The 27,996-nt window shown below is 32.3% G+C and overlaps 1 protein-coding gene across 10 annotated transcripts; it reads right to left on the bottom strand.

Annotated features, from left to right (window-relative positions):
• Positions 1 to 29: 29 nt before the first annotated feature.
• On the bottom strand, positions 30 to 27,426 carry LOC133192181 (dynamin-1-like). 10 transcript variants are annotated; one of them, XM_061328142.1, is made up of 22 exons: positions 27,199 to 27,426; positions 21,659 to 21,732; positions 20,598 to 20,747; positions 20,118 to 20,321; positions 19,818 to 19,916; positions 18,118 to 18,226; positions 17,628 to 17,822; positions 17,244 to 17,379; positions 16,712 to 16,779; positions 16,415 to 16,553; positions 15,892 to 16,049; positions 15,368 to 15,413; positions 14,056 to 14,169; positions 12,901 to 13,010; positions 9,429 to 9,558; positions 8,021 to 8,167; positions 7,519 to 7,575; positions 7,141 to 7,322; positions 6,696 to 6,908; positions 5,282 to 5,323; positions 3,184 to 3,225; positions 30 to 2,257 (listed from the first exon to the last, which is right to left on the bottom strand). In XM_061328142.1, the coding sequence occupies exons 1-22, from the start codon at positions 27,360 to 27,362 to the stop codon at positions 2,182 to 2,184; spliced, it is 2,655 nt and encodes an 884-aa protein (XP_061184126.1). In that variant the 5' UTR covers positions 27,363 to 27,426; the 3' UTR covers positions 30 to 2,181. The 10 variants fall into 10 exon arrangements, with proteins under 10 accessions (XP_061184126.1, XP_061184123.1, XP_061184125.1 ...); XM_061328139.1 differs by lacking the exon at positions 12,901 to 13,010 and adding an exon at positions 11,984 to 12,096; XM_061328141.1 differs by lacking the exon at positions 12,901 to 13,010 and adding an exon at positions 11,374 to 11,483.
• Positions 27,427 to 27,996: the final 570 nt, after the last annotated feature.

Raw genomic sequence — 27,996 nt, 5'->3', positions numbered from 1 at the left:
ACCCTCTTTATTAAAACACAACAACCATATCATGTGTTATCACTTTAATTTATTATGTTTTATAATACATGAACTTAAATGATGTGACTGATCTCAACCAAACGACCTCTAAATTGGTTACATTTTGTAGCTATAAGCAGAAGTGGTTTTCAAGATCTTATAAAGGACTGAACATCAACCTGTTATGGCAATAAAATTAATCTCACATTCTCTGTCCATTAACTCTGACTAATTAAAAACATCCAAAAAAATCCCCCCCCCTTTTTTTAATTAATAGGATGACATATAAATCCATATTACAACATACATGTATTTTGTTATCTACCAGACATTGTCTAGTTCTAACACACAATTACAAACATTCACTACTCTCACTGCATACTCAGAATGTGGACATGAATATCTCTAGAGTGTCATTTTAGATAATGCATGATTTAACAGCTAATTAGAATATAATCTATAAATGCTACAAAAATGACTTTATTAAGTCTATACTGTAAACTTGTAAAAATATCTCAAAGAAATGTGATAAAGTTTATTATTATTTATAGTAGTTTTGAATTTTGCTCGACAAGGTTTAATGCATGAGGAAGTTTAAATATTACTTGTGGATGTCTTTCATAATGCCATCCAAAATAAATAAAATTCTATATTTCTTTAATTTAACCTTAGAGGAAGGAGAGAGGAATTTTTACTATCAGATATATGTCTATGAAAAAAGACATACTTGCAAAAAAACTGGATTTTAAGATGAGAGGGTTTTTAAAATGTTTTACAAGTACATGTACAGTATGTAAACAAGTTTGAAAAATTTTTAACATTGTAATCAATTCATAATACATGTATGACCATCTCCTCTTCAGACTTTCTATTCAAACATTTATTTTGGATGGCCCAATATTGGCAAAGTGAACAAAATGCATGTAATGAATTACATATAGTTTGTCCATGTAAATGTATACACATGAAATTTATTTGACAGGTGCAAAAAAATTACTGATCAATTTCTTTGCATATTTTTTTGTCCTTCGTGTAAAACAGAAACTCAGACAATCTCTTTTTCATTCAAATTCAAACTTATAACCTTCTGATGGCTGGTCTAGTAAAAAAAAGTTCCCAAGAATTGAAAAGTAAAACAAGATTGCACAAATCATCACATAGTACAAACATAATATAAACAGTAACCATGGTAACAAGATACTATCTACATATTATACAATGTACAATATTATGTACACACTTTGATTCTGTACAACGATCTATACACATTTAAATACAGTACATCTGTCCTATATAACCTCTGTAGCACTTCAAATTCAGACCGTTTTATAAATAGAATTCTATCTCTTCTCAAACAGAACATTAATTTTCAAATTAAATCTAATAACCATTATTCAAAAATCAAGTACAGTAGTAAGCATTACATTTCAAATTTCCTGTTTAAATATTCCCACCATTAAAAATACAAGCATGTGCATTTAATCCCAGACAATTTATATTCTTCTTGCAGTTCTATGATTACATACCAATGTTAATCAACTATTAATAAATGTATTATGTATTATAAACTTTACAACAGCTATTACAATTTCAGAATCTACTGTAAAATACTGCTTTTTCCTAAAATATGCACATATCTTACAACATCACACAGATTTTGGTACTGGACATTACTAACATTAAATCTGGAGATTTTCTCTATAATTTCTACAGGCTTTACATCTTGTCATAAAGACAGTCAATATCCAGAAATCTTACCAGCAATAAGTCATACATAGATTTATATGCACAAACCATCTTGAGACAATTTCCATTTTGAAATTTTGGCTGAAGCAAAAACAAATCCTGGATTCTTGTAGGATTCCACCTGATTCTGCATTGCTCCTGAACTATGTTCTTGTGACTTTGACTTACATGTGTTCCAGTTTTGTTTTTTTTTTCTCTTGTATAAAAAACAGTTCGTTTCATTACGTGGAAGAATTAGGAAATGTCATCAGCCTGCTGATGACTGGACTTACTGATATAATATTTATTTATTTTCATTGTATTCACTCTTTTTTTTTTAATTGGAACTCACTAATATCAAATATGAAATACACAATTTTTTTTGCATAAATGTACTTAATTTTTCATCTGCTCAAAGAATTACACCCCTCTGTTGCCACTTTTGATCCAGTCCTCTCAATTCATGTTTGGTCTTGAAGGGATGGATGGTCGGTCTGGAATTTTTGGAATATTTCCCCCCGGTCCTGGGCGACTAGAAAAGAATACAGAGAAGTTTTTAAAAAAATAAATATGTGTATATTTTCTGTAAACTGGAAATAATAACACACCATCTAAACTAGTTTTACATTTTTTGGGTGAAATTCTACAGAAGCATACATTAGAAGTACATGTTTACAAGGAATTAGAAACAAAGTGTATATAAGTATATATATATATTTTCCTGAAATGCAAAATGATGCAAAAATGCCGTGACTATATAATATCAGGAAGCTCACAATACAGAATTATAATATAAGAACATATCCAGGAATTTTTTTGCTAAATGGGAGGATGGATGGACAGTATCTAGCCCAAAAATTCCAGCCCACAAAATGGGGCATAACACCCCCTTCCCTTTTTTTTGGAAGGGGAGGGGGTTGGAATGCAGAAAAGCAATTTCAGTTTATATACTTTCTTTTCTAACATCTTAGAAAGGGTCCACTTTTCCTAGGTTTAGGATCCTAAGCCATCTTCAGTCTAGTTTACTGCGAAAATGTTTAATGTAATACTGAAAATCCTTCACATGAGGACCTGGATCTTTCCGTGGCATCTCTATATTACTTCAACCCTTAGACTATTACACATTTTAGCAAGTTTGTTTTTTTTTTATTAAGTTCCTTCTCTCTGTTATCCAATTACTGCTCAGCTTCGTGCTTTTACCGATTTAATTTACTTAACCATCTCCCCCCCCCCCCCAATTTTGTTTTAAAATCTGTAATATTGTGTATTAATACAACTGGTAAATATACATGTAAACAAACTCTGGTTAAAATGTAATTAATATGAAAAATAGCAAAAAGCATATGATTTAGAATGAACCATGCAAATCATATTTTACATAAACAGAATTAGTGAAATTAATAAGCAAAATAGGAATCCTGATAATACAAATGAAAGCTACATTGGGAGTCAACGTACTTGCGCATATATGCACTTCCAACTGCTTGGCCAACATTCCAGCTAAATTTTACAAAAAAAAAGACTATTTATAATAAATTCATTCTCACTAGAATTAATTCTGCATCCCATTTATTAAGGTGGAATGTCTCCCTTGGTGCATGAAAATGTAATTTATTCTCAAATAATGCTCCAGTAGTCTAGATATAAACTTAAATGAATTTCGAAATGCATGCAAACACAGCACTTCATAGTAATCAATTTTGATAAAATACCAAATGAACTAATAATCATGTTAATAAATACATATTTAATGTTAAAGGACTTAAATTAATTTATAAATCATAGATTTGTCTCCCTTTCTGAACAGACTTTTTACCCTTGATTCAAAATAAATACCAATCGTGAAAGATTAGACTTATCTCCCCTTCCAAAGAGACATTCTTCCTTAATTCAAAATAAATTACAAATATAACTCAAGCTTTTTATCACAAAATAAATTAACTCAATAGTTTTTTGAAAATATCAAATTATAAAGTATTGCAATTATATAATTACACATTCTTAAAAAAAATGAAATAAAACAAAGAGCCAATATTGCAAAAATCACAAAACCAAATTTAGCTAAGAAAAAAACTGGCAAAAGAAGAAAGAAGCTCCAGCTTAATATATAATAGCTGTACAGATCTGGCTACAGTGTAATTATAAATCCTCTATTATGACTACACATCCAAAGGCAGCGATTCATATTATGCAAGAAAGATTATTAAGCTATCTATTTAGAAAGAGAAAAATGGCAACCAAATGCAGCATGAAATATTTAATGCAGCTTTGGTAGTTTCTTGCTCCCTTGTTTCCACTACAAGAAAAGTTGAATTCCCATAAACCAAGGAGATGAAATCAATGTAGATTTTTTTTTAACCAAATGTATCATGTACCTAAAGAACTGTATTAAAACTTTATCTATAAAACCTATACCCTCTTGCTGTCCTAACTTTTCTCATACATGTACACCTAATACTTCAAATTTTGAATTTCTAACACTTAAAACAGTCATGTGAATTTTAACCTGTAGTTGTTGATTACAGAAATGGTCAGATAGGTTCATAACCCCATCAAAAGATATGTGAATTGATTAAAAATAAAATTAGTGATAGAAAATGTAAGATAAAAAGTGCTCTCTATTAAATAAAGATATCCACCACTGAACCTTGCAGCACAAAGCACAGTAATATTTTATCAACTTGTTAGTATGCACACAGACAGGTAAAATGCTCTGAGGGGTATTGTCATTCATCACAATCTTCACAAACAAAAATAGATGTGTGAAAAAAAGAATCCTACAAAATATATAGCTCTAAAAAGTGTCCATCATTATGTGTAACCATGAAAGGCTGAAGATTCATAGAAATTCTGAGCACTACTTCCAAGACATATATACTAGATAACTAGGTATACATGTCTCTTACCACATGTACACATTCTTATATTAAAGCAAAGCAGTTGAACCAGAAAATTAAAAAAAAAAAAAGAAAAGAAAAGATCAGAACATGCATTCATTGACAAATGCAGCAGTGCATCATGGTGCATATCATATTTTTTTTTTCTACTTTTGCACTTTTCCCCATAGTAGCACATGTTTTAATGTTGTTTTTTTTTCAGCCCTGCATCTACATTGCATTTATATTTAAAATATTCCAAAGATTAACTACCACCACCATCTCTAGCTGAATGTGGTGTTCTCTCACTTTCTGTTTGAAGTTCACAGGTCATGTATACATACATGTGTGTGAGTAAACCACACTGTATAACGAGTGCATATTGAATTCTAGTGTTAGATATAGCAAAATAAACACAACGAAAACTGTGTTTCAAATTGTTTCAAAATAAATTAGATTATTTCAAAGGACTTTCATTTCTATATCATTCGTTGACTTGGTTTCTTTTTTTTTTTTTTTTGCTGTGATTGTGTAATGATCTTAACACATGTTTTTTTGGCAACAGGTTTGAAGCACAGCTTTCTAATTTTCTTTGACAAATATTCTATAGCATTGTCAAAATCAAACTAGAACAGTCAAACAGAGAGTGAGTTATTGGGAAGATGTGTTTTGTATCGAACCCTTTTTGTGCCGTTTTCCGGTCTATATTCACATCATATTTCCTGTAAAAAAGACAAAATGTGCCCATGCTGTATGACTTGGGAAAAATATTAGTTCTTGTATTACTTTACTATACTATGCAAATCAGACAAGTCAATACATAGATTATTTACATTCTACTTGTTTTAATTTTCTCTACCCAAATTTACATATAAAATTTAAAGGAACAGTCTTTTTCGTTTACATCTTAACCCTATTTGACTGCATACATGTATACTGTAACTTACTTTTATTCGCAAGAACTTTATTTTTGCTTACATGAGCCCATCTGCTTGCAAAAATTTCATCCTTGTGTATATTTTTATTTGTATAGATTATACACAGCAATAACCAGAATTTGTGAAAATTTTGTCCCACTTAATATCAAGTACCTATCTTGTGAAAATTAGGTCTCACGAAAATTTGATAATCTACAGTATGTCAATTTCATATAAACCCAGTAACTGTTTTCACATACTGAGAGTATTTAATGACATGCATAATCTTTTCACTATTTAAACCTCTGATTACTAATGAGCCACAATTAATCACAAGGCTATCCATCTACCCAGCTGCAAGGCAATGAGCATTTACACCAAAATACATACTGTGTCACTATTCTGTTCAATTTATTAGGTTCATTTGCACCAATTTAAAAAGCAATTGCTATCTCATATACACATCCATGTATGTACTGTACGTAAAAATAATAATTAAATTTGACAAAACATTACTTAATTTAACCTTTATTAACAAATTCCTATCAGCAGTTTATATTTTTAAGGTTCCTTTATTAGATTCACTGATTTCTTCAGTCAGATTCTATATTACATTTTTCAATATTTATCTAGCAATTAAGTGACTATACTGTGTTAAACTTACTCAAAGGTGAGGGTTTCATATTTCATAAGTGATTGAAAAGAAAAGCAATTTTTGAAATCTGTGCTCAATTCAGTTTGAAAACCAAGAAAATTCTTGCCAATGAAAGGAGATACATTTAAAACCTAATATGTAAATTAATGCCAAAATCTATAAATTTTGGTAAAATACAGTTGGCATGGATCATACGCAGTCCAACTGCATAAAAGTGTTTATAATATGCACCAATGTAATACATCCTATATATTCAATGTAAAAAAAAAATTTAAAAAAATGTTCTGTCAAAAGATCTAAACCTGAAAACCAAAATCGTTCTGATAAAATATCTTCATATTGTCCTCAATTCAAACTACAAACAAGTAAAAAATCAAATCATTATATCTTATGATGATAAAAGAATCTCTAATGTTTCATCAGTCTATGTAAATGTTATAAGATATGATACTAAACATGTGAGATCTCAGCATCTCTCCACTTCACAACAACTAAGTATGACCACCCCGACCGATAACTTACGCTGGAATTGGAGGGACATTGGCTCCCATCATGTTGGCCACTGCTGCTGCATTAGATGCACTGAATCCAGGGGCTGTTGGAGCTGGCCTGGATGGAATGTTTGGTGCTGCCCTTGCGGGCATATTCTGAGGAGGGGCACTGCCCGGGCGATTAGGAAGTGGTGGGGGAGGGGCTCTTCCTGGCTTGGGAGAGGATGGCCTTGAATTGGGTCTACTATAAAAGAGGAAAAGAAATGTGAGTTCTTCTGTTAAAGGAAGAGTATTTCTTTGTAGTAGTCTAAAACTGTGAATTTTCCTGGTTTTCTTTACAGGAATTTTCTTTTTACAAAGATTTAATTTTCATACCACTTTTATTGATAGTTTCACTATATTATGCCTAATCTCTGGTCACCCTATTCAATTTGTACTAAATTGTTGCCTATGTGATATGAAAAAAAATAACTCACCCATTTTGCATTGATTGGTCAACTTTCAGCCAATCATCATCCACAGGTGGGGGCACAGGGGTGGAGGACGTGCTCATGGAGATGTCCCCTATGATGCTCAGGGCCTCTTTAGTCACATGATACATGCGGAGGAGTTCCTCCCTCCTTTGAGCTTCCTCAGCAGACTCTTCCATCATAGAACTCTGATTAATTAAACAAATAAAATTAATTACTCTCAAAATCAATCTTCCATGTCATCAGGATACAAACTTTCAGAAAATTCATTCCCCTTTTTGTAGTATGTAGAATGCATTTATTCACTGAATTTTACATTGCTAATGCTTAAATTCAGTGGAAATTGAAAAAAAAAAAACTAGCACTGGAAATCACATTACTCACTTGTTCGGGACTTGAGTATAAATGAGCCAGCAGTTCTCCTCCAATGAATTCTTTTATCTGTGAATCATACCACACAATAATACATAAATAATTTCAAACAAACATTGTAAATTTACAGGTGTACATAAAGGTATATCTCTGATTTAAAAAATCATACTGTGTACATGTACAGTCAAACCTTGTTATCTCGAACTTGAAGGGACTGAGAAAAAACTTCGAGACATCCGAGGATTTAAGGGTAAAATACTTGAAGAATAAGTAGTTGGGACTTCCAAATCAGTTCGACATAGCCATGATAATTGAGATATCAGTGTTTGAGATACCGAAGTTCAACTGTATATTTATTCATCTGTATAAATTCTATTACTTTTAGCCTGTAATTCCATCAGACCATCACTTTTGTGTCAAAGAATTTCCAAGAAAAAAAACCTTCCACTGATAACACCTATAATACCTGTATTTGCTTTTTAGGTGAACAGTGCATTTTGAAATACTGGCTAACCTCATTGACAATGATGTGCATGATGCATTTTGGGACATGATCTCTCTGGTTTTTGTTGACAATTTTCATGTAGGACTCCACCAGATTTCTAATGGTTTCTACTTGCCGTTCCAGCTGTGGATCCATAGAGCCCACATCTTCCTTATTCTGCAAGGATATTTTTATGAGAAATGCATGGTTTTATATCAATTTTAAACTCAAAGAATATACTTTACAAACAGGTAAATGTACAGTAAAACAAGCTTATAACGAAGTGCTGGGAACAGATGATTTTGCTTTGTTATAAGCATAATTAATTAATCATATCCATTATGACCGTTAGGTTCAAAATATTTTTTAAAGTCACCAGGAATGAAAATCACTTTGCTGTAAGCATCGATTCGTTCTAAGCATGCTTGCTTTAAAAGTGGTTTACCGTATAATTTAGCATTATCACCATTTTTTTTTTCCAATCAGAATGCCTAACAATTTTTTTGTTATTAACCTATATTTCTGATATATTTATAAAATTATGAATATCTTTTATCTTCTTTATCTATAAACAGTTTTCTGTTAGATTATCCTCTGTTATTTTCCATCTGTAGTTGGATCGATGATCTTACATTTCATGACTTTTGATATGATATATATATCATACTGTGGAATGCCCAATGTTCATGGATTTTGTGGGTCACTCTAACCAAAAATTTACATCCCCATGAACCACAACTCCATCAGCAAATTGTTTCACTGAATCTTCTGTACATATGGGTTACCCACAAAATTACGTCCCCACGATTAAATAAAATTTTACTTGCCCATGAACACTGACACCCCATGTCAATTGAATTAAAATGATTCCACATTATACCAAAGTACATGTAGCCAAATCCTCATTTATCCCTGTTTCCTTTATTCCATGCCCCCTTTTTATTTACCTTAAGTAGAGAACCCTCACTGTACACCCACCTTTTTCTCATCCTCATTCTGTGATTGGTCAGGGTAAACCCCTGCCCTGAGGAGAGAAGCCCTTAAGTAGAGAACCCTCACTGAACACCCACCTTTTTGTCACCTTCATTCTGTGATCTTTCAGGGATAGCCCCTGCCCTGAGGAGAGAAGCCCTTAAGTAGAGAACCCTCACTGTACACCCACCTTTTTGTCATCCTCATTCTGTGATTGGTCAGGGTAAACCCCTGCCCTGAGGAGAGAAGCCCTAAAGTAGAGAACCCTCACTGTACACCCACCTTTTTGTCACCTTCATTCTGTGATCATTCAGGGAAAACCCCTGCCCTGAGGAGAGAAGCCCTTAAGTAGAGAACCCTCATTGTACATCCACCTTTTTGTCATCTTCATTCTGTGATCGGTCAGGGTAAACCCCTGCCCTGAGGAGAGAAGCCCTAAAGTAGAGAACCCTCACCGTACACCCACCTTTTTGTCGTCCTCATTCTGTGATCGGTCAGGGTAAACCCCTGCCCTGAGGAGAGAAGCTTTCCAACTGTCCACTTCCTCTTGGTTTTCAGCTGATAGTTCCAGCTGTTTGTAATCCTTGTATACATTCCTGAACAAAAACAATGCTTTATTTGACAACATCTTGAACGAGCTTTCCACTGTCCCAATAATAATGCATTAAAAACAACATATTCAACATTATTATTGCTTAAGATCTTTAACTTTCAAAATTGCAATTTTGCATTTTTCAATCTTTAATATCTTTGGCACTTATTTGAAAATAAACTGGTCATTAATATTTACAGTGTTATGCAAATTTTATTTTCGATCAAATAAATTAAATTAAAATATACATAAGGATTATAATCCAATACATGAGACACAAAATTATAATGGAAACAAAAAGCAGAATGCAGAACAGAAATGCGTGGAATTTGTCTTTATATACTTCTATGAAATATAGACATGTATTGTTATACAACTTAGTCACAATGGTGTCTATACGTTTTTCCTACTATATAATTTTTTAAGTGATCTCCTTAATATACCAATCAAGGGTTTATATGATCATTATATACATGTATGTATAAATACATTAATATACTTTCATGATATATAAATTCAGCATGCAAAAAAAAAATAAATAAATAAATAAATAAATTTCCAGTACATCTGCTTAAAAAAAAACCCCACAAACATCATAATCACTATGTTATGTCACATTCCTAACAGCTATATATGTGTATTGTTTGATTCATTTATATACACCAAACAGTAGTGTTTTCACTGTACACATGGTACAGCTGTAATATAATTCAGATGTCTTGTTGGTATTACATGAGCAATGATGATCACAACACCACGATTTAGTTTAATCACAAGTTACACAAACAAGTTGAACTGAAACAAAGTCACCAAGTTGAAAAAAGGCACCAGTACATACCACGAATTTAAAAAAAAAACATGCCATGGAATTCTCAATAATTCCTCTCATAGGCAAAACAATTTCAGGATTGTTCTTTGATGGCTTTTAAATACATGAAAGTGCTATCATTACAGCACATTTCAGGACTGGTCAGTGACAGGTATGCTTAAATCATGATTATCCTTAATAATAAACAAGTACACTATAACTCATTATCAAATTGTCAAAAACCTAAATCCAGGAGTGATATGTAATAGTCTGAAATAAATGTAAAGCCACATTTTTTCAAGTGAATGCTACAAGAAATATGGCAGTAGGATAAGTGATTACTAGCTATTACTTCAATCACAATATCAAGGTTCATGTATCTTTACAAAAGCAATGATATTTAAGCATCATGTTCCATACTAAAATGTCACACTAGCTGCTCTCAGAGATTCTCTACCATTTGCAGTACCAGTGACACCAGTATCTTCAAAAGTATAGTAATTTTGAGGGGATCAGTTAGTTTTTCTTACCCCCACATGAAATTATGATGAATCAGAAAATAAAAATATGAAAAAGATTTTTTTTTTAAAAATCAAGAAGAATGAGTGACAGATGGAAGCTCTGATCACCAAAGCTCACCTTATCTTGTGTCTTGGTTAGCTTGATCTACTCAGTATTTAGTCATGATCTCTGCATCCATTAAGAATTGGATTATATATTTCCAAATCCAATAAATTTATGTGCTAGCTTATGATAACAGTTTTCAAGCATTTTTTTTCTCTCACTCTTTCAGAAATCAGAATTTCCTACAGTAAAATGCAGGAACACTACACAGGCAATGTATGTTAGCACCCCAAGCCATGCACATGCAGGATGAAGGTTGAATACACACAGCACCCCCAAAAAAATTCCTGTTAGCTACAGTGTACATGAAGAAAAGTAAATCCAAGTAATGTTTAGGTCGAAATGAGGATGAAAACACAGAAGAGGAACTCTGGTTTCATCACATACCTTCCAGATTCTGGGTTAAACAATGCAAAACAATGTTTAGTGAACAGACCACTTTCCACATCTCTCACTCGGAGGCCATCAAGGGGGATCATGAATTTCTTCTCTTTTTCCTGGAAATTTCAATATTCAAACATGCTACAGTGCTGTTAAATTTTGTACACTTGTACTAAAAGGAAAGTTGTCATGCTGCAGCTCTTTAGCTGGATGGGAAGCCTAAATGAGAATCTCACTGTTAATACGCACTGATTGCTGACAAATTTTTATTAGTAACCTGTTTAAAATTCACACAGATATGTACATTCTTAAAAAGCTGAATAAAACTCCCTCTTTGAGTAGTATACATGCACAATGTAATTGATTTTTTATGAAAAAAAAAAGTCAAAAATTTTCAACTCCACCTACAAAATAAAATCCATCCCAGGTGAAAAGAATGAATATCTCCATCTGTATGATTTACATAAAAAAAAGACACAATTTCCACCATTTCTATTCCACAAAATATAACATGATAAGGAACGTAAAAAGCAACGAGGATTTAGTGTTAGGCACAGGGTTACAACATACAATATCAACACTATGCGTGCAGTTGTGTATACGTATATCACCCGACCTGTTGTCTTGGTTAAAGATTGCGAATGACTTTCTTTTAGTCATAAAGCCCGAGTCAGGTATATCTCGTACTAAAAGGCCGTCCAAGCTCATAACATATTTCTTCTCTTTTTCCTAGAATAATTGTCAGTCTTATGTGTTAATTATAAGTTTGTTTCAATGAATCAAATATGCACTTATGCCAAATGCTCGGGAACAGGAATAGTTAGTGCAGGATTGAACAACCTGTTACTTGAACAAGGTGTATATGTGAATCTTACACAGGTAGTATGGAAGAGATTTTCTATCAACATTAGGATTTGACCGACAGAATTAAAATTTAACTCAAATTACTCAGACATGCTGTCTATCTACAGTTACCGGGTAAATTTAGCTTTTTTCCTATTTCAGTTGGAAAGTAGACATTTCCCATGTACGAGATTTTACAGTCACAATATTTATCTTATTTTAATTAAAATGTTAATGTTCTATTTTCCCAGTAAAATGTTGAAATACTATGAATAGCCATATCAAAAATATACTGACACTGACAACTTTAACAACCTCTGGATACCCCCCCCCCCCCTCCCCTTCCCACAAAACTTACTGCAATTTATGTGAATTTTCATCTTTTCAGTAAACTGGAGAAGACGACTTTCAATATGATTTGGACAGCATTGAAAAATAATGTGTATTAAATCTTGTAAAAAAAGAGAGAGAAAAAAAGTAACATTAAAACTGGAATTAATAACACAACCAATAACATCACAGAGAACTACATGTATAAATCACTCATCTACTTTGCATGCTGTCATATTGTGCAAGAAACAAATATTAACATAGAGAACAAATTAAACAGACACACAACATAAGAGTCTGGTTGTTGAGGACTGGTTGATATGTAGGGCTAAATCCTCCAATTCATCCACCTTTATATACCTATTTTCATTTGAATACAGAGCAAATGAAGGTCTTTTGTTCAGAATTCCTGCCTCTAGATCCCGTACTCTTAAATTTTCCAGAGATAACATAAATTTCTTGTCTTTCTCCTGCAAGTTTAAAGTCTAATTGCTTGACAAAATACTCAAATTATGTACAGTATTGCATACGTTTTTACATATGGATTGCAAGCAATTTAAATAACTTGTATTAAATATTATAACAGCACTGTTATCATCCATCTACTTTGTCTAAATCTTAGAAATTCATGGTCATTCAGCCATGCCTTGTGACAAAAAATATACTTGCACATGCATGTCATTCAAGAGTGAAGGTTTCAAACCAAATGCCTTTTTTTCACAAAGTATTATTTTGTTAACAGAATCTTTCTGGGAAAGAATAAATATGATTGTATTAAAGGTCTACTTCAAAAAATGTTGATTTTCTCTTCTTAAACAAACAAACAAACAAATGCTCAGCTGTTAACATTATCACACAGAAATGGTTCTCAATCATTTAAATAAAATACAAACTTAAATGCTTGTTATTTAGCATGCTGATGGAGCTGTTACTCTGACGACAGGTTTTGAAGGTCGTATTTAATCAACGCTTAACAACAAAATCATTCTAAGACAGAATCACAAATGGAGATTGCAAAAGGTGTGTGGAAGGAAGTGCATATTATTCCTGGTTGGCATACAGTACTTTAACAAAAGCAACTTTACATTTTGTGGGAAAACTTAAGAATGAATCATAAAACAATTAGTTATTAACATATTAGTGACTGATATCTTAGTTGTGTGCACTGATCAGAAATTCTTCTCTTACAACAATTATCAAATACATACTGGCCTAAATCAATTAAATTATCATCAGACAATTATGGCAGCATAAGAGTGATTACGGACTTGAGAAATATTATTATAAAAATATTCTAAATTATAGGTTATTTTATATCAGAAAATAAAATATCACAAGCAAATATACTAATACACATACTAATACATTAAGAGATTTGAATTCATGTTTAAGATTTAATCCCATAAAAAAAATATACTAATATTTTATATTTTGAATTTGCAATTTTATTTCATTAAATATTTTGAATCTGAACTCGTTTTTCTGACAAGTCAATACACAAAGAAGAATGCCCACCTCCTCATCCTTGAACCAGGAAATGCTTTCAGCGGTCAGGACGAACCAGAAATCCTTGGATCCACCCTTCATGAAGCTGATATTATGTAGAGTTAAATAGCCCTTTCTTATCACCTGGCAAATTTGAAAAGTAATAAAAGTCAAATTCAAATTTTATAGCACAGTATTACTGTATTAAATCTCAAAAATTCATTTTTTTCGAACATTTTCCTAATGAGGATAAATTTAGTAATCTAACATATAAACTGCTTAAAATTTCTTGCCCATACATTAAAACTTTTTTTAAATTGGTTATTGGGAAGATAAAACCTGAAAACTTGAGAGAGAAAAAAAAACTGATACATGCAATGACAACAATAACAAAAACCCAACAGACAAAATTTGATCAGGAAAGCTCATTCGAGTCTTTGGCTAAGGTGAGCTAAAAAAAGTTGCTGGACTGAGAATTTTGTGATTGATTTTCTTAGCAAGACAATGTACCACTTTTTACGTTGCACAAAATCATTGTTGCTGGAATGGTACCCACACAGATCAATTAAACCCCAAAGATACATGTAACATATACATTTGATTTCTCAAATCATTAACAGTTTAGCTATACATGCATTTTCTTTAAAAGAATACAAGCTTTAGTGTGGAATTATATTTTTATTTCAAGAGTTATTTTTATGATAAATATTTTAAAATAGATAAGACCAAGAGACTTAAATACTCACACTGACATTAATATCAATTTATATATTTATATTATAGTTTATAAAGAGTTCATGCTGTGAAATTATCAAGTCTCAGGAATTAACTTTTTAAAGAGTTTAAAACAGATATTGGTAAAATCTGAGGAAATTCATAAAGAGGAAAAAAAAATCTTCATTCTTGTTAGAAAATTGTAAGGTTAACAATTTCAAAGACTTTTATTACCAAAAATTAATCACTTGCCTGAGAGTACTGTAAAAATTTCTAATTAAACTAAATATATTACAAGAATTATAAAATAGTGCAATCAAAAATTGACGATGACAGTACATGCATACTCTCTGAAGAATTTTCATATACATGTACATATTTATATACAATACTATATTATTTTTTCCCTGCAATCCATCAATATTTAATAAACACAAAAGAGAAGAAGACAAAAATAATACCTGGTGCTATCTTGTAGGTAAGTGTGGGTTAAACAAAATGATAGGTATAGAGTCAAATACCTGATTGCCAACTTTTTTCCGTTCTTTATTTTCGGCTTTGTTATGGGCACTGAAATGATGGGTTAATCGAAATTAGAAATGTTAAAACTACAAGTGCAGTGATGTACCTGATTGGTGACTTGTTTTCTCTCTTTATGCACAGCTCTATCGGCACTGTAACAAAATCAGCCATAATAATGCACAAGTGAATCTGCCTTTTTCACAGAAAATTCACATGAGAAAATCAAAAAGAGCACTACATCTACGTACAAATCAAAATCTGTGTGTATGGTGAACAGGTATTAAAAAAAAAAGTGAGGAAAAAAACTGAAATAAGATATACATTTTTCAAATGATTATTGATTTTAGACCTGAAACAAGATGCACTGTTTATGGACATACGATTATTGTTATAAATCTTTCTTTATGAGCTCCTTCACTGCAATAGGTCTCTGAAAAAATTCTTCAAAATGATACAAAAAAAGGATAAAATAATACAGGCACAACAAAACAATACAAGCAGCACTTTCCCACTATATCACCTCTTGGAAAAAGAAATGCGATGGAAACTCATTAAAAGAAAATATGAATTCAGATGAATTAATTCTTCAAATATCTTGATTAACAATGCTTTTCTTCTGAAAATCCTTACTTAGCAAATCCTATAAAGTCCTCGTGGTTGGTGTTAATGTAGGCGAGCTCGAATTCTACGTGTAACTTGAGCTGTTCCTTGGCCTTCATTTCCTGCTCCCTGATTCTGTTGTTTACTATACTCTCTGTCTGGTCCCGTAGTCGTGGATACCTGCTCATCTAAAGTAGTCCGAAATATACTCATTTAATGGAAAGTCAATGATATTTAACTTAATTAAAAAAAAAAAACTATGTTGTGATTTTTTACCATACAGTACAATTAATTTATGTGTAATTTAAAAAAAAAAAAAATGCCACATATAAATATTATGAGAGCTGTTCATTTTCTAATAAGTTTATTTGAAAAAGTGACAGATACCTTTGTCTCTCATTATTTTTCAATCAAGAATTTAAATATCAAATACGTAATATAAGTTTCTTTTTTCCTCATCCTGATAATTCTGTGTACAAGTTATCGGATAGCCAACCAATACAATGATTCCTTTACAAAGCTTTTTTTTTTTTTTGGTGAACAAGAACAGTACCTTTTCTGTACACTTATGCACAACTTTTGTTAATTCTGTAACCACCATGTCTATAGCTTTCAATGAAGGTTCTTTTAGTTTCCTTATGTATTCTTTAACAATAGCTTCAAAGGCTTTATCTGGAGTGAATAGACCTGTTCTGGAAAACAAGAATGCGGAAATTTACTTTCAAGTTCAATTAAAAAAATAAAAATAAAAAATTTTCCACAGAATTTCAGATTTCTTTGAATATGCACTACAGATCTGATCAATTTCATTTTAAAAAATCATTCTTTTTACAATTTGAAAAATACTCACCGAATAGCATGGATGTTACGAATGGCTATACTAATTTCCTTCCTGAGTTCACGTTCATCAAATTCAATCTAAAAACAATAAACAGAGATCAAACACTTTCTGTATGATTATACATGTACGTGTACTATGCAAAATACATGTATATACACCAAGGAAAACAACAAAGAATTATGGAAAAATTTTTTTTTTTTTTTATAATTTTTCAATGAACCCCAAATCTTTCATTAATCACCGACACCCATGATGGGTTTTAATAGTTTATTGTACTCTGGTTGTCAACAATAAAAAGTACTCTGATTCATTAATTCCAAAAGCAAAAAAATTAAAAGAAAATTTATGTTCCAATAGAAATTAATGGCATGAAGAAAAATTCATACCCATTTTTTTTTTGTGTGTGACATATCAAAACTTAATTTCAATTCCAAGAAATTTTTTTTAAAAAATGGGGGGGGGGGGACTATTTACATAGAATTACAAACACAACCCTAAATGCATAAACATCATTCTAAATTCAATCAGATAGGCTTCATACCTTAACCAATTCAAACGGAAAGCGTTCGTGAAATATCCTGTTTATTTTAGCTCCCCCTGACAGTTCTCTTGTGTTAATCTCTGTTCCAGAACCTTCTATACTTTTATCAAAATCAACATTAAACTGCTGAATCATTCTGAAAAATACAAGTACACAAAAATGTCTTGAAAAAACTCGTCAATTATTCATTAAAAGCAATACAATGCATTACAAAAAACACTTAATATTTTCAAATTGTTTCCGAAATTTTCAAGGCTAAAATTCATTCTCATATGTGTAATTATCAACTTTTCTGGCCAATTATCTTATTGGGCAGGTGAAAAGACAAAAAAAATCAAAACATTAAACATTTCTCAAAATGCTCAAAACTTGAACAGAACTCACTGCATCATTGCTTTTGTTTTTCTGGATGGATCATCCGGCTGGTAGTTTTTGAATTCCTGGACATCTTTCTCCATACTTAGAAGCTGACTCTGTAGCTTGTTCCTTAAGTTTGGCAAAACATCTCTAATATGATTGGTTAGTTGCTGATTAAGGACTCTTTGTAGGTATGGGGTTCCCATCCTGTCAGCCATGTGTCTACAGAAGACAAACACTGCCACATTAGGTACACTCAAAGTAAAAATGTGAAATGTCATCTAACCTAGTAATTTATCACTTCTTTCAAAACTCTAAATCATTCTAAAATCTAACTGATTTGAGAAGAATTCACATTTACAATAAACCCCTCTCATGGAAGGTGAAAGACATTATGTTCATGACAAGAAATATTCAGGTTTTCACTGACCTAAAGAAACTTGCTGAAATAACATGTTGATGTGCTAGAAATAAAGAGAATTTTCAGTAAAACTGACACTCTGAAATTCTACACTACCTGTAAGATGGGTGACTGAGGAAAAATTTGCGTTCTCCTGCCAGAGCCTGTCTGATGTCTTTTCTTCCATCAATGTCTTGTTGACTTCTGTTTACCACTCCAACATAACCTGTTTAACATACCCACAGATATATTACAGTCATTAAAAAAATCCCCAAAAGTATGAAACTTTATGTTTACACTCTTAACAAACAAGAGCTGTTTGTAAAACACTTATGCCCCCCTCCCCCAAATTACTGGCATTTTTCTAAGGGGCATAACTCTGTCAAAAATTACTCGATCCCACCCAGAACAGAACATGACCTAGATATTCTTATGATAAATCTGTATACAAAATTTCATTTCAGTATGTGCAACCTCTCCGAAGAAAATGAACGGAAACTGCAAATAATTGGAATTTTTCAGAGTCCAAGGGGCATAACTCTGTCCGAAGTTGCTCGATCGTATCCAAAACATAAACTTGACCCAGATTTTCTTAGGATAAATCTGTAAACCAAATTTCATTTCAGTATGGGCAACCTCTGCAAAGAAATTGAACGGAAACGGCAAATAATTGGAATTTTTCAAAGTCCAAGGGGCATACCGCTGTCCGAAATTGCTCGATCATACCCAAAACAGAACTTGACCTAGATTTTCTTATGATAAATTTGTATACCAAATTTCGTTTCAGTATGGGCAACCTCTGCAAAGAAATTGAACGGAAATGGCAAATAATTGGAATTTTTCAAAGTCCAAGGGGCATAACTCTGTCCGAAATTGCTCGATCGTACCCAAAACAGAACTTGACCTATTATTCTTATGATAAATCTGTATACCAAATTTCATTCCAGTTTGTGCAATCTCTGCAAAGAAAATGAACGGAAACTATTGGTAGACTGACAGACCAACTGACTGACCAACCGACAGCAGCAAAGCAATATGCCCTCCCTTCTTCGAAGGGGGGCATAAAAATGAATAATAATGCAATGAAACAAGCAGGTCAATTAATATTCTTAATGTTTAGGATAGATGTAAGATTTTGATAAACATGATGACTTCAACTTTTCAATCGTCAACTTCCCTTACTTATGTAGCAATATACCCTTATCACCTGCATATGGGGTTTATGTCTCTCAGTTAATTCGATATGCAAGAGCATGCTCTACGTATGAGTAATTTTTAAAACAAGGCAAGCTATTGACAAACAAGTTGATGAAACAAGGACATCAACAGTCTCGTTTGAAGTCATCATTTTGCAAGTTTTATGGTCGATAAAATGACCTTGTCAGCACATACAACCTATCATTGAGTCAAATGTTGACTGACATTTTTCATATTAATTGTCAAGCCATTATTTATACACTGAACTGTCTATGGATTTTTCTGGGTTTTTTCCCCGCCTATGACAAAGAGCACACGGCGGGTGTAACCGGTCGGCAGGGGATGCTCAATCCTCCATGGCACCTGATCCCACCTCTAAATTTTGAGGTCTGTGTTTGCTCTGCTCGAAATTGGTAATCATTTCATTGGACTTTCTAGTTGGATACTGTTTGTTATCTTCATACATGTATTTCATTTAAAACATAGTAACTATAGAATAAGCACTGAACATAACAGTTACTTCTTTCATATGGTTCGTACAATGTAGAAAGATTCAGATTATGAAATCATATTATCCCTATATTCTAACACTTCTGAAAAATTCCAGAAGAACATTTTACCTCGCCTTAACGGTAATGTCTTGTTCTCTAAAATGTCTCTGGCATCTGTCCCTTTGTCCATTAAATCTAGCTTGGTTATCACACCAATTGTCCGCAGTCCTGCAAATATGTAAAGAAAAATCCCATGACACATCCCTTATCAAGCAATGGATATTCTATCAAATTGATGATTAACACATTTTATTAAAATTATATCAAGAAATACTCTGCAGCCTACTGGCATCCTGAAATACAATAAATACTGGACCCCCCCCCCCCCCCCCAAAAAAAAAATAAACATTCTGTTCAAATATTCTGTACCTTGTGGGTCTACTTCTTTTGCTATTTTTAGAGCATCTGAGTTGGCCAAATCTGTGTTAGCAGGGGAGACAGCTAGAATTAGACAGCTCTCCTTGGTGATGAACTCTAGAAGCATGGACCTGATCTGCATTTCTATGTCTGGTGGCTGGTCACCAATAGCAACACGGGTCATACCCGGCAAGTCAATCAGGGTCAAGTTCAAAACTAAGAATTAAAAGATCAAATTGTTACCAAAGGAAACATTATCAAATCAATCAAATATCAAATTTTCTGATAAAAACATAATGTTACCAAAGAAAACATTATTGAAAACATTCAATACTATCAATTTATATTTTTTTATAAAGACATAACAAAATAGGAAACAAAAAATTTCATAACAAAGTTTGTTTCAAATATACTTTTTCACAAGAAAAATAAGTGCAAAGTACTGTTTCATGAAGTAAAACAGCATAACTTTATTATTATCTTGTTACGCACCATGAGGGGAGTAGACCCTGAGGTTGATGGGGATATTAGAAATCCCCTTGTTGTGCCCCGTTACTCTGTCAGTCTCTGCTTCGATTTCTTTCCGTACATCAGTAAAATCTGTGAACACTGTTCCTTTCTTGTGGAGAAATTCTGCATATTCTATATATAAAAAAAACAACAACAACAAAAAGCCTTACATTACATCTTGCTTCATTATGAAATTATAAATTGTTTGCATAAACCAATTTATACAACAGAGAAGAGGGGGGGGGGGGGGATTTTGAATTGATACATATGTTACCAAAGGTCTCAACAACAATGGGCGAAAGTTATAGTTTTTCATTTTTTACTTCAAATCTATCAACTGTAAAAGTCTGTAAAAGCTTTTACACAAAGTACAGTGCCATCATTATGACAGAAAAAAACTCTCTTAAAGTCTGGTAAATTTAATCCTAATTTTTCTAGGAAATGGATTAATGTCTCCATAAGCAAGACAATTAAATGACAGGCATTTAAAGCTTTAAGTCAGCATAATTTGGAGCTATTTTCTTAACTCCCCCAGATGAATTATCAAATTTGTTTTATGAAGTCAACTATAATTCTCTCTGAAATTTTGAAAATCTTATCTGCTAGTTTGTACATTTGAAATCATTTTAACTAGAACCAAAAACTCCCCCAAAAATTTCCATACTTAACTCTTAATATTGTGAGCAAAAATTTCAATGACATTTTATTACAACACTGGAATTAAATCAAGTTCAGATCATAACGCTTGTATTGGGCCGGAGGGGGGTGGGGGGGGGGGGGGGGGGGCTAATAAGGTCTCCTAATCCTTTTTTCCCAATGACAGTTTACTATTTAAAGTAAAAATTCATGGCTTTGTCTCCAAATGTAAATATTTACAATTGCTGGCACTATGACAAACATATGCACAAAAATAAACATGACCACCAATAATAGAAACAAGTAATAACAGAGAGAAACTACTGGATATTCCCTACCATTTATGTATCACCTATGTATATATTTACTATCTGTTGACCTGTGCTCTGTAAATAACACCTTCATACCTGTGTTACTGTTGATGAGTTGTAACACCAATGGTCGCCTAGTCACAATACCAGACCCTCTGGGTAGAAAATCTCTGTAAAAAAACAAATCGTATATAGTACTTCAATACATATAATATTGTGCTACAATATCATACAAATTGTACATGCAGAATATGACAATGAATTATCCTATGCCATTCTATAGTCAAAGGTACATTGAATATATTATATGCAATGGTCAATAAAACTTGGTACAGTGTACACATATACAAGTGATTTCTTGGCAGCTAGAATGTTCTGTATATCATTCAGTAATATCAGTAGCTGCATGCTTGGTTAAAATCTAATATATAAAGTGGAATACATGGTAATTCAAGCTGCTCGTGCATAATCATCTTCACAGTTTATTCATGAATTAAATGTGTTCTAATGTACTGTAACCTCACAAATGCCCAAAACTACTCATTTATTTCTTAAATAGCAATCATTGCATAATTATCAATAGTATATCTATTTCCTTGTATGCAAGCTCTGAATCATTATATGTCATATTAATATACATGTATAATTGTTGATGCAATACACACACATTTCTAGACAAACTTTATAAGGCTATATTCAGTGCATTGCACATTTTTGCTTTACACTGCTTTATTTAATCAAGAAAAATGTTCAAAATTTTGGGAAAGGGCTTACATAGGCATTTTTGTCTATCGTTCTTTAATTTACACCAAGGTTGACCAGAATTGACTAAGACCTGTACTCAACTATGATTTTGAAAAGTGATACATATATAGGTAAATGAACATTTCTCAACTTGATATTTAAAATATGTTTCTTTTCGACACAGCAGTATTATATTAAGGAAATTAACTTTGTTTCCTATGATACGGAAGCAGGAAGTGAATCCATCTCAGACAATGTTGTCATGCTGTCTGTATCATGAGATAGGGGATATTCAAACATAATACGCAGTCGTAAATACATTGTATTTGCCTTATTATACGTCCAACAGCTAAGATTTCAACTGAAGGCACAGTTTCCACCTCAATCCTCCAATTTGGGTCACGTAATTAAATAAATTTAATTCATGGGTGCTCTTAACATTTGATTCTTGTCATAAAAAATAATTTTGGAGGTGCTCTAAGCATTTGATTCTTGTCAGAGCTTGATTGACATAAAGTCTTTCAATATTAAGAGACTATAAGCCGTCATTAATAAATTACACGACTAGTAACACTTATTCTGGTAACTTCCTGTTTCATTGCTAATTCTTCCTGTAAAGTGGGAGATGTTCTCACAATTGGGTACACTTTTTCAATTATCTACAATGTTTTTATCAACAAATGACAGTGTTTTACATGACTCAAAATCAAAGCCAAATGAAGGAAGATTCCACAAGCATAGGCGTCGGAAGCAAATTGAAAGGGGGGGGGCTAACTGAAGGAGAAAAAAAATTTCAAACGGGGGGGGGGGGGGGGGGAGGGGGGGATCAAACTTCTTCCAGTACCAATTTTTTTTTATACGCTACCACTTACCGTTCTTTGACTATACTGTAACAAGCGGGGGGGGGGGGGGGGGGGGGGGCAACTGGCCTTTCAATGAACATTTTGTTGCTATGTGCCTGTTGAAAGTGGGGGGAGGGGGCTAAAACAACAAAAAAAACCATTTGGGGACTATGCCCCAATGTTCAATGCCTATATTTTGTCTATCTTTGTAAAAAAAAAAAGTGGGGGGGGGGGGCGGCTTAGCTAAGTACATACAGCGAAAATTTAAGAAATCCGCCTAATTTTATACATGTACTCGCAAATTGAACAGAAATGGTGATTCTGCGGAATTATGACTCCGTGGAAAAAAGTACTTTTACAGTATCCTTTTTCAAAACAGTTCACCAAATCCATTATATACATATTCTGTTTATGTTTAACCAAACCATACATGGATTTTATTTCAATTTTAAAACCCTGAATCATATCTTGTATATCAGATACTTAAACAACATTCTGCATTGTCTGTTTTGTCACCATCATTAGATTGAATTATTAATTGATTACACTTTTTTTTTAAATTGAAAATCTATGTTAATTGATAAATGTACAGATCAATGGGGTAGTTACACATTGAAAGCAGTTAGGTACATAATAATGTTTGCAGTACTCAATGGTGATTTTATAATTTTTTCACATATTATTAAAGAAATTAAGGATAAACTTGGCACTAACACCCAGATTAAACAGTAATTAACGCTTCATAAACTGTCCAATTACTGAAAGGATGTCTATCCATAGATTGTTAATTATCTCAAATTTAACTTAAAATTAGATATATAGAACTTTAATTATAAATGATCAATGTTTGGTTTTTTTTCTTTTCAAACTGAATTTGAAATAAAATTTCAAGGAAATTGTGTTCAAATACTGTAAATCACTTTTTATTCAAGAGAACTCTATTTTCGCATAATTACGCATGTCTGTCTGTTCGCGAAATTTTTATTCTCGCGTATATTTGCATTATAAAGGATTATATAGAACAGAAACCACAGCTCATGAAAATTTTGTCTTGCTAATAAATACCAAATAGCTTACTTGCATAAATAAAGTGTTGCGAAAATATAGTCACTGTGATGTACAGTACATACATTTTAATTTTTTACGACTAACTGATTACAGATTTTCTAACTGATTACCATCATTCCAGCCGATTAATGGGTTATCCAGTTACCAACTGCAATCCCTAATAAATACCCATCTCATTAACATTGAAATGATTGATTTTTATTTTTAATGCGAATGTAATCAAAATGTCAACTATATAATTTTCCAGAAAACAGTTTAACAAGCAACATGCTTTTCTAGCATCAAGCCCTAGGACACTGGCATAAATAGCATCTTAATGTCCCTCAAAATATCAATACTAAAAGAGTAAAAAGGAGGCTGTTCTAGTGTATATATACATAACAGGTTCCTTGGTAAATCAATGCCGTGCTCCAGTACAGTTCTGTAGAGCTGTAAGATTACTCAATTCAAAGCTCTAGCATTTATTGACTATTTGGAGGTCAGGATCATATCTGATCACTCCAATGTAACCAATCAAAGCAAGACATTATTGTGATGTGGTATAGTTTGTTCATAAGGAAAAATGGTAATTAATACTGACAACATGATAAAAAATTTCCTTATTTTACTTAATGGGTGGAGCATTTCGAATGCAAGTCAATATACATTGTATTGCACTGCTATGTGATTGGTATTCAAAATGAAGAAAACAATCATATGCCACCTATGTTTTTTTTTTATCAAACTTCTACAACTATTCAATGCTACATCATATATTTGGAAGCTATGAAATTTAATACCGGTACATTATACTGAAAATCAAGGCTCTCTATCTCCCTTTTTTAGTATTAAATGCCCAACATTTAATATGTACAAATATCAATAACTCTCAACAATGACTTTTCCTACACTATCCAATTCCTAAGCATCTGCAGATCAATACCATATCTTTTAATCATGGGTTTAACAAGAAACAAATGTCAAAAGAATTTTCATCAGAACAAAGCACATTATTTCCCTGCATAGTGTTAGTGTGTATGGAACACTTTAAAAAGAAATAAACAAAAACACATGAAACAGGAAAAAAAAACAAACTATACTACCCATACAAGATTCTAATATTCTCATTTAAATAGACATATACTTGTATGTTAGAATCTAAGATATATGAATGACCAATTCTAGATAATTCAGCTGTTCCAGGACATCTGAACTACATTTGGATATTGTTAAGAAGAGCTCATGGTTCTTCCATTCCACAACCATATTCTTGATCATTAGTCCATGGCCGTGTTAGAGTGACCTTGAATAAACATCATGACAGACTATCGGGTCAAGGACAACAACAAACCACAGTCTGAATGTATTTCAATTTTAAGATAAAAGGTCCCATTCTGCACACCAACTAGTGTGCCATGATTTTAAGATGTTCAAAATCTGGTTGCTCCATAACTTTGTGTGTACATGTATTTGAACTTGAATTGAAATCATGACATACCATTAAGTCATAAGCATGAACTTTCAAATCATTCCAGTGAAAGGATTTAATAAAAAGTTTTATATGTTTTCAATTGGACAAAATGTGATTTGACTTACATACCACTGTCCAACATCCTAAATGTTACGTGACAACCTTTTGTTAAGATTACAAAATATATGACAAGTCAATTTCAATGATTTTTCATTTTAAATTAAAAAATTAAGTTTATTTCTAATCACAATAATGAATATTGCATCCTGTGCATATTTTAAAAAATTCCAATATAGTTGAGAGTATGTCTGCATCAAATGAGATAATGTTGAAACCCTGAAGGCTTAATTAACACAAAACTTTGTCCGAGTACGTGAATGAACCACTTGAGAATATGAAGTATGAACATATACTAAATCCAATCATAATGCATGTCTACAGTTATAAAGATCAGCCAAAATGTACCCTTGCATTCTCTATAGTTTTGGAACATATATTTTCCAAACTGACAGGTGTAACATCAAATTTGAAATATTAAATTGATGATGATAAATTTAATGAGCAATTTATGGAAATTCTTTAAATCACTTTTTATTCGCAAGAACATTATTTTCGTGTAATTACGGGAGACTGTCTGCTCATGAAAATTTAATTCTTGCATATAATTCTACTATCAAAAGATTATATAGAGCAGCAGCCATAACCTAAATTTATGACAATTTTGTTTCACATATAAATACCAAACAACAATCTCGCGGAAATAAGGTGTCAAGAAAATTTAGTGATCTACAGTATGTTATGATTTTAATAATACTGATATTAATGTAACATATCTAATTTAATTACAGAAATCTGATGCTGCAGGCAATAAATTTATTGAAAAATTTTAAGTAGGGTAAGTGTATATTATGTTTCTCTAAAATGGTATTCTAAACATTTTGATTTACTATAGGATTTTTTTATTAACAGTTTTGTCTGTGCCTTAATTGAGTAAAATCTTCTTCGCGAACCAAGGTTTTCCGACCGGAAATCCTTTCGAGTAGACTTCAGATGTGAAACCTTTGGGTTGCGAAGCTGGAGTACACTGTAGATTTAATTCAGTAATGACAATGTTAAAAATAAAAATTGTTGGTTTTAGTACACCACACAACACAGCATTAGTGATTTTTGTTCACATTTTTACATACACTATCTTTACATTTCTATACATATGTTGGATGAATATATGACACCCAATAAGTTAAAAATACATTTCATAATGTAATATTACACATTATTGAATGAAATTAATCAATGTGATATAATGACATGTATCTTACACATGTCAAATCATGTATGTCCTGCATATTGAAAATAACACGCCAGTTATATTCTGATACGCCCCCTACGTTCACAAGACATCAATAAAAAACATACAAATCTTTTCATAATAAATTAAGCAGATATTTTACAAAACATATATCAGCTACATAGTTCACTATAACCAATGTGTTTAAAAATGACCTGATGGATCATCTTGCGTAATAGTTTACCTGCCCACGAAATTTTCTAACACTGAACTTTTCCCTGCACTCTGACTACCGACTACAGCAATTTGGGGTAGATCCAAGGAAAGTGGAAGGCCCAGGGATGCGAAGGCATCTTGCAGCCTATTCACAATGGGAATAAGCTGCTCCATACCGACATTTCCGGCCATTTTTGCGCTATGTTTTGGGTTGTATGTTGACAGTCCAAGTTCAATTCATGGCGGAAGCTGAAATAATGAAGAAAATAAGTCCCCGTATATCATTGAAAAAAATTAAAGAATAAAAATTTTATATATCATTTTTTACAATTATCTTCCAAAGTAGCAATATATAGGTATACTGCAAATTTCAATATAAAAGGAAAGTTATTAATAACACGAAAATTTGAAAAAAAAATCTAGTACATGGTTAAAGGGTAGATAACTCTCAATGGCATTTGACTCAGGTGTAAATATTTGGAGGTTATTACTCATTTCCACCTAGTGAGTTTCGAAACTCTGTGGATTTAGTCAACATCTGTAAAAAGAGCCTTGTTATTTTTCTGCTCTTTCTGATAACAAATACAACGCACATATACACACATATATTATTCTCTTTAGAGAAATGGACAGGCTTTCGCCTATTCTCTTTAGAGAAGTGGACAGGCTTTCGCCTACACGTGGATGTAGGCGAAAGCCTGTCCACTTTTCCAAAGAGAATAACACATCTATATAAAAAGTTGTAAATTTAACAGAAAAAAAAAACATTGGCGCTACCCATTTAACAGTGTTTAATTTCGTGAAAGACTAGTGTATATTCAAGGGC

Source organism: Saccostrea echinata, unplaced genomic scaffold (genome assembly GCF_033153115.1).
Source record: "Saccostrea echinata isolate AGI-Se365-2 ecotype Australia unplaced genomic scaffold, CSIRO_AGI_Sech_v1 ptg000025l, whole genome shotgun sequence".
Lineage (NCBI taxonomy): Eukaryota > Metazoa > Mollusca > Bivalvia > Ostreida > Ostreidae > Saccostrea > Saccostrea echinata.
The sequence above is the reverse complement of the archived record's forward strand: the minus strand, read 5'-3'. Positions and strand labels throughout refer to the sequence as shown.